Raw genomic sequence first — 7,578 nt, forward strand, 5'->3', positions numbered from 1 at the left:
TGTGTGTGCGCGCATCGCTGAGACGTGCCTGAACAACGCCCACAGAAGTGCAGAGTCCACAATGTGCCTAGACGTGAAGTGCGCTGATAGCTTATAAAGAAAAGCAAATGTTTCTATGGCTAAAGAGCTTTCACATTCAGCACACTCTTTACTGTTTTATCATTTACTGTGTAATGAAGCCTGTGCAGACGTACACTCATTCACATTGTGTGTGTGTGCGTCTGTGTTTCAGTGCGGTCTGCCCCCAGCCCAAACACTCCTTGAAATAGACTTGCTTTAATAATGGTTTTAGACACGGCTTATTTAGTGATGAAATAAAATGAATTAGCATTGATTAAAAAGGACAGGAAGCAAACCTCTTTCAAAATCTTCGAGCTTCTGCAAGGCCTCATCTCTCTCCTGTTTTAGCTGCTCACACTAAAATAACAGCAACACAAACATACACAGACAAGTAAATAAACAACAACAACAGTTCATAATTCTCTTAGTATGGTGTAAGTGAAACTAGATGCGAGATGCTGAAAACCTTAATATAAAGCTTTATTGATTTAATTCAGAATTTTAGACTAACACTAAAAGGCTTAAATATTTCAAATTGCTCTTTTCTTTTTTTATATATTAGGATAAATAAAATATTTTTAAAGATGTGGGTGGAGTCTGTGGATGTGTAAGATAGAGATATGGACGAGCTCAGTTTAAACTTGTAAAAAGGAAAGATGCAGATGTGGGCAGAGTCAGTGTAAGATTTAGAGTGAAAGAAGAGATGCAAATGTGTGTAGAGTCAATGTAAACTTTAGAGTGAGAGGAGGCGTACAGATGTGGGCGGAGCCAGTGTGATTGAGAATGAGAGGAGTTGTTCAGATGTGGGCAGGCTCAGGGTAAGCTTTAGAATGAGAGGAGTCATACAGATGTGGGCGGAGTCAGTGTGCGAGAGTTGGAGGACTTGTACAGATGTGCGTGTAGTTGAGGTAAGCTTTAAAGTAAGTCACTCAGTCATACAGACGTTGCTGGAGTCAGAGAAAGCTTTACAGTAGGAGGAGTTGTACCAATGAGGATGGAGTCAGGAAGCTTTAGAGTGGGAGGAGTCATATGAATGTGGGCGGAGTCGTAGTAAGCTTTAGAGTGGAAGGAGTTGTATAGATGTGGGTGGAGTTATGGTAAGCTTTAGAGTGAGAGAAGTCATACAAATGTGGGAGGAGCCAGTATGTGAGAGTGAGAGGAGTTGTAGAGATTTGGGTGGAGTCAGAGTAAGCTTTAGAGTGGGAGGAGACGTAGAGATGTGGGTGGACTTAGGGTAGGTTTTAGAATGAGAGGAGTCATACAGATGTGGGTGGAGTCAGAGTAAAATGAGGTTTAACATTAAATAATTAATAATAATAATTAAATAATTATTTTGATTGTGTAAAGCTGCTTTGCGAAAATGTCTATTGTTAAATAAAATTGAATTGAAGTGTGTGTGGAGTCAGAATACGCTTTAGAGTAGGAGGAGTCCTACCGATGTGGGAGGAGCCAGTGTGTGAGAAGAAGAGAAGTTGTGCAGATGTGGTTGGAGTCAGAGTCAGTTTTAGAGTGGGAGGAGATGTACAGATGGGGTTGGAGTCAGAGTCAGCTTCAGAGTGGGAGGTGACGTACAGATGTGGTTGGAGTCAGAGTCAGCTTAAGAGTGGGAGGAGACATACAGATGTGGGAGGAGCCAGTGTGTGAGAAGGAGACAAGTTGTGCAGATGTGGTTGGAGTCCGAGTCAGCTTTAGAGTGGGAGAAGATGTACAGATGTGGGTGGAGTCAGTCAGCTTTAGAGTGGGAGGAGACCTACAGATGTGGGTGGAGTCAGAATAAGCCTTAGAGTGAGAGGAGTCATACAGATGTGGGTGAAGTCAGCTTTAGAGTAGGAGATGATGTACAGATGTTGGTGGAGTCAGTCAGTCAGCATTAGAGTGAGAGGAGTCATACAGATGTGGGAGGAGCCAGTGTGTGTGAAGGAGAGAAGTTGTGCAGATGTGGTTGGAGTCAGAGTAAGCTTTAGAGTGGGAGGAGACGAACAGGTGTGGGTGGAGTCAGATTCAGCTTTAGAGTGGGAGGAGATGTACATATGTGGGTGGAGTCAGAGTCAGCTTTGGAGTGAGAGGAGTCATACAGATGTAGGGAGATGTAGGGGTGTGTTTAAGAGTGAGAGGAGTCATACAGATGTAGGGAGATGTAGGGGTGTGTTTAAGAGTGAGAGGAGTTGTACAGATGCGCGTGAAGTCGAGGAAATCTTCAGAGTGGGAGGCGTTGTACAGATGTTTGTGAAGCCGGTGTAATCTTTACATTGAGGATGCAAGCGTGGGCAGAGTCAGTGAACAATTTAGCATGAGAGAAATAATACAGATGTGGGCGGAGCCAGTGTACATACTGGAGTGAGAGGAGTCATATAGCTGTGGGTGGATTCAGTGTAAGCTTTATGTGAGAGGAAAGATGCGATTGTAAATGGAGTAAGGGGACAGTTAGTTTAGCATAGGAGGAGTCATGCAGTTGTGGACAGAGTCAGTTAAAGTTTTAACTGTTATTCTGAGCTATAATTAATGTAATTTCTTAGGCTGGAGAGGTCAAAGCATAGACACAACATTGTGTGTTATAAACTGTTGGCCCAAAAAAAACAAAACAAAAAAAAAGTACTAAGTGAGAAGATCACTAGACCAAACTTTACTTAAACTACTTTATAGTCATAACTGATAAAAGAGGTGCTTGGTGAAAAGCTTGATAAAAGAGGTGCTTGGTTCTGTATCCCACACCAGCTTAGATGACTATAATAAACTGAATAACACACTGCTATTTAAAAGAAAAACAGTGAATATTCACCATTATTAAAGTATGCAATCACAGCTTCAGCTTTAAACTTGCTGATTTGCCTAAAAATCACCCCGTAACACAGTGATGATAAGAAGCTTAGTAAATAAACACACTAACCTCTTTTTTGGTTTTCTCTTGCTCTTTTCTCAGGCTCTCATAATGCCGAATTGCTGAGGAGAAACACGGAGCCCAGTAAGCCATCTTACCAAAAACTGATCATCTCACACTATTTAGCTCAAAAACACAGTGGCACATCTACAGCTTCTTACGTTCCACACGTGTCAGGAAAACATATTTTCATCCCGTGTGTAAGTGGAGGGGGTTGATGAGGAAACTATGAGTTCTCTTTTGCATGTGCATCTCTCCGTCTGGGAAAACCGACTAATCCGAGTGTCATCGGGTTACACAGGAACATGGACTGTATGAGTGTGTGCCTAAATATTGAACTTCCTTCATTTAAACGGATGTACAGAATTTCCACAGAAACACAGACTACATGGTACAGGTCTGCTCGAGACCGAAAAGTTCACTATCTTAAAGACATTTCGATGAAGGTTTATGATGGAAATTGAAGTAGTGAATAGGGAAACGTTTAAGGCCTGGAAATCAAAAGTACGGTGGCCGAGAAGGACATGACAAATAAACAAAACCTAAAATAAAAAAAAAACAAATCCAAAAACAAAATAAATCAGAATTCTTAGAATAAATTCTAAGAAAGGACTTCTGGTAAGACGCATTCGCAAACTATACTGTACCTACCTGTTCCGGTAGGTCTGAATTGTTGTGTTTTCTGGTTTGGTATTTCGTTTTTTGGATTTGTCTTTGTGTTTTCTGATTTGTTATTTTGTTCACGGTTTTGTTATTTATTTATTTATTTTTTATTTGTTATTTTGTGAAATCCAAAGAGACATACTGTAAAAAGCTCCACATGGACTGACCTCAGGATTGAACCCAGAACCTCAAAGCAGTTGGGCATATTTTTAAACCTTTGAGCAATATTTTCATACAAAACAGCTTCTCAATGCTTCTTAAAGCATATGTAGGGCATTAGTCATTTGTGCAGACTAAAATATAATTCTAAGATCTTATCTTCAACACTATGTACATTGAAGAAAACATACTTCTATATTGCATATCGTACACTTCCTATAGAAATACAGAGTTATTAAAAACATCTACACCATCAGAACTTACACTTAGTTCACTAACAGTGCCTTACTGAGGGAAGGTTTGGCCAATTTATATTCCTCTCTAAAAGCAGAAACCTCACAATGCACTGCAGCAGGTCAGTGTCCGAATAACGTAGCCTAAGGCAGCCTAAGCCTGAGTGTGTGTTTTTTTTTATATCTTATCTCTGACAGATCAGTGGAAGTGCAGGTTGCTATTCCAGACAAACAGGAGCCATGCTTAAGTCATTTAAAGCCTTGGATGAATTGATTAAACGTGTGAAACCGGGTGTAGCTGGAATGAAAACCTGCAGCCACACTGGTCACTTCTGGATAAAACCAAAGACCCTGGGGGATGTAGAATACCCAGAATGCACCACATTTTTATTAAGTTATATATCAGCACTTATACTGTACAGACCGGCTTTCTATCCAGGGTGTATTCCTGCCTCGCTCGTAGTCCTCTTAGAAGGTCCAGGATAAAGAATATAAATATAGTATAAATATATATTTAACTACACACTTTTCTTATCTCATCTGTTTCATATATTTTATTTTATGTGTCATGTTTCACTGTTTCTGCTGCTGTCATACTCACAAACCATATCTTTATCTTTTTATAGTTTTTTATATTCTTCTCAGTATACGTTTAATTTATGCGATTTCTATTTTAAAGATATTTTATTGTAACTTTTATAAATCTGTAAATTCATAGATTTGTACATTCCATGCCATTTTTTTTTATTTGACATTTTTTATAAATCTTTATTGTAAATTCTATCTTTAGTTTAATTGTATTCTTTTAGTGCATTTTTTCCTTTTACTACAATGAAATCTTGTATTCCATCTTCCTATTCTTTCCATTTTACGTCACGGACAATCGTATGAACATTTCACTGCATATCATACTGTGTATGGTCGTGTATGTGGCAAATCGAAATCAGAATTCGAATTAGTTGTATGTTTAAAATGCATATATTATATAGAAATGTGGATTTCTTCTAATAAGAAAATTTATAAAGTCAAACCGTGACTTGCCATTAAATGTCTGGTGAATGAAGTCGTAAGAGCGATTGACATTTACAGAAGAGTTCAAAAACAGTACAGTGATAAGACTCTTAGCCACAATAAAACATTTAAACGGTGCAGACGTTTTAAAGAAGGCCATACGTCCGTGAAGGACGATCACAGCCGAGGTGGCTCGGAGCTCACTGCAGTCGTTCCCGTGAGCATTCAGCAAGTGAAACAGCTGATCCTTGAAAATCAATGGATAACTTGTCTTTAGTTTGTGAAAGAGACGCATCTGTCTGTGGGAATGACATTTCCACGTGTTTGGGCCATTAAAGGAGTTCCCGGGAGGCCAGTGTTTCAGATGGGAAGACATCTGAAAAGCGCATTTTTCCTTTTCTAGAATACAGCTTGTAATTTGTAATTGGAACTGTTAAAGTAAAATCAGTAAGTAATGCAAAACAGGAGGATTTAAAACTTTAAAAAATTTGTGTGGTTATTATTGTGCTTAATGTTATTATCATTATGAGTATTATTATTATTATTATTATTATATACACGTGAAGTTTTTTAGTTGTTTATGATATAACTTTTGATCTGAACACTGATTCTCAGTCCCTCTGTGTGTGTGTGTGTGTGTGTGTGTGTGTGTGTGTGTGTGGTGTCAGAGCATGACACATAGTAAAGTGTGCAGGACACTTCTTGGGTACAAAGTGCAGTCCATGCACGCTCCTGCACGCGCCGGATACTTCCATATAAGGAAATAATCAACAACAAAAACAACAACAACAACAACAACAACACCACCACCACCACCACCACCACACTATACTGTTTTACACACATGTAGTAGTTTAACCCCAAAGTAACTACAACAAAAGAGATTAAACTTTCCGAAGTCATTATTTGTTAATAGTTGTGTTTATTTATTTTCTAACTAAACGTGATAAATAAAACCCCGTGTAAACACGCTGCTGTAACGCTGCTTTTACTTCAACAGTAACGAACTTTTCTCTTTTTCCCCTTAAAGGCGGTTATTAAAGTAAAACTCGGGCGTTAAACAGTCGGCTCACCTCGGTCCGAAAGTTCCGATATAGTCCTCATTTGGGTTTCTTCTTCAGTCGCAGCCATTGGAGCAAAAGTACAGATACTGTGTGTGTGTGTGTGTGTGTGTGTTTTCTTTTCTTTTTTACCTGACTTTACACCGGACACTAGCGCGCGCGCGAGAGAGAGCGAACCCGGAAGTGGCCTGTAACACCTGAGAGAGCTGAGTGCTGAGCTCATAGTGAAACTACAGGACATGGGATAGAGATGGGTGAGGTGAGGTCTAAGACAATTTATAAGGGTCACCCAACTAAATATTTTATATAATAATAATAATAATAATAATAATAATAATAATAATAATAATAATAATAATATTAATTTATTAATAATAAAAGAAAATAATAATAATAATAATACTCATAATGATTAAAGACTCATGTTGCTCCTTTTGTAGAAACTCACAAAGTCATTTATTTTAATATCTTGAATATAGTGCAAAGTTTTTTTGGAAACATACTGTATGTTCTGATTTATTTGCAATACTATATAATTTTATTTTATTTTTAAAGACCTTTTTTTTTAGGTATTCATGGTTATGTAAGGGTAGAAGGGAGGGTAAGGGACAATTGCAATTTTTTTCCTTAACGTACAGTCAGCCAAAACACATTTACATTTAGGCGTTTGGCAGATGCTCGTATCCAAAGTTTACATCACTGGATAGATACTTACACTGGGTTAACTAGGTTAATATTGGTGATGATTTTATTATTATTATCTTTTTTTCCCCCATGTTTATGCAACATGGAAGTGACCAATCTTGTTTCCCTAAAAATGTCAAGTTGCTAACTTCAGTCATTTTGGATGAATTTTCAGAGTTATACTGTCTTGCTTTAAACAATAATCATTTCAAATGCAAATTATTCATATTGCTTTACAATGTTAAATATTATACTGAAATTGTGTACGTTTCTAGAAGCATATGACCTGTAAAAATTGTTGCTTAAATTAAAACATTCCATAAAAAGGTAAGGATTTTTGTCCCCCAAAAATTTGTAGTGTCTGTAACCAGGTCTGATTCATGTTGCCATATCTTAACAATTTTGCATTTTAGAATAATACACTTTTTCAGGTTTATGTCTTTTCCTGTGAAGTATAAATTGGCCAAGTTTCATCTGAATGACAGTTAACATCATTGAAAGATTTGAATAATAATAAAAAAAACTTACAGAAACATTGATAAAATGTCTTAATATTTTAATTGATATTAAGGTGTCTGTATATTTACAAAAGAAGAAAGAAAAAAAAACAAAGCAGGTTCGGGAGATAAGAAGTATTAAGTATTATGAAAAATGGTGGTATATGTTCTCTTGAAGAAATGTTATCTTGAAATTCACTTTTTTTTTACATAGGTAAGACACTTTTTAGCACAAATACCATGTTTTGGTCATCCTGCATTTACAATATTGTGTAAGTCACCATTGTGCTTCCAAACAGCTTTTACGAGTTGAGAGGTAGGTTACACAAGGC

The 7,578-nt window shown here is 37.4% G+C and overlaps 1 protein-coding gene across 1 annotated transcript in view; it reads right to left on the reverse strand.

Moving 5' to 3' along the window:
• Window positions 1-6,201, reverse strand: part of shtn1 (shootin 1) — a 46,879-nt gene extending 40,678 nt beyond the window's left edge. Inside the window, exons 1-3 of the mRNA XM_053509314.1 lie at window positions 6,078-6,201; window positions 2,948-3,000; window positions 357-417 (exon numbers count right to left, since the gene is read on the reverse strand). Of these exons, the coding sequence (XP_053365289.1) occupies window positions 357-417; window positions 2,948-3,000; window positions 6,078-6,135 (172 nt within the window). The 5' untranslated portion in view covers window positions 6,136-6,201. The remainder of the gene's footprint in view (window positions 1-356; window positions 418-2,947; window positions 3,001-6,077) is intronic.
• Window positions 6,202-7,578: the final 1,377 nt, after the last annotated feature.

The sequence above is a fragment of the Clarias gariepinus genome, chromosome 13 (assembly GCF_024256425.1).
Source record: "Clarias gariepinus isolate MV-2021 ecotype Netherlands chromosome 13, CGAR_prim_01v2, whole genome shotgun sequence".
NCBI classification, from domain to species: domain Eukaryota; kingdom Metazoa; phylum Chordata; class Actinopteri; order Siluriformes; family Clariidae; genus Clarias; species Clarias gariepinus.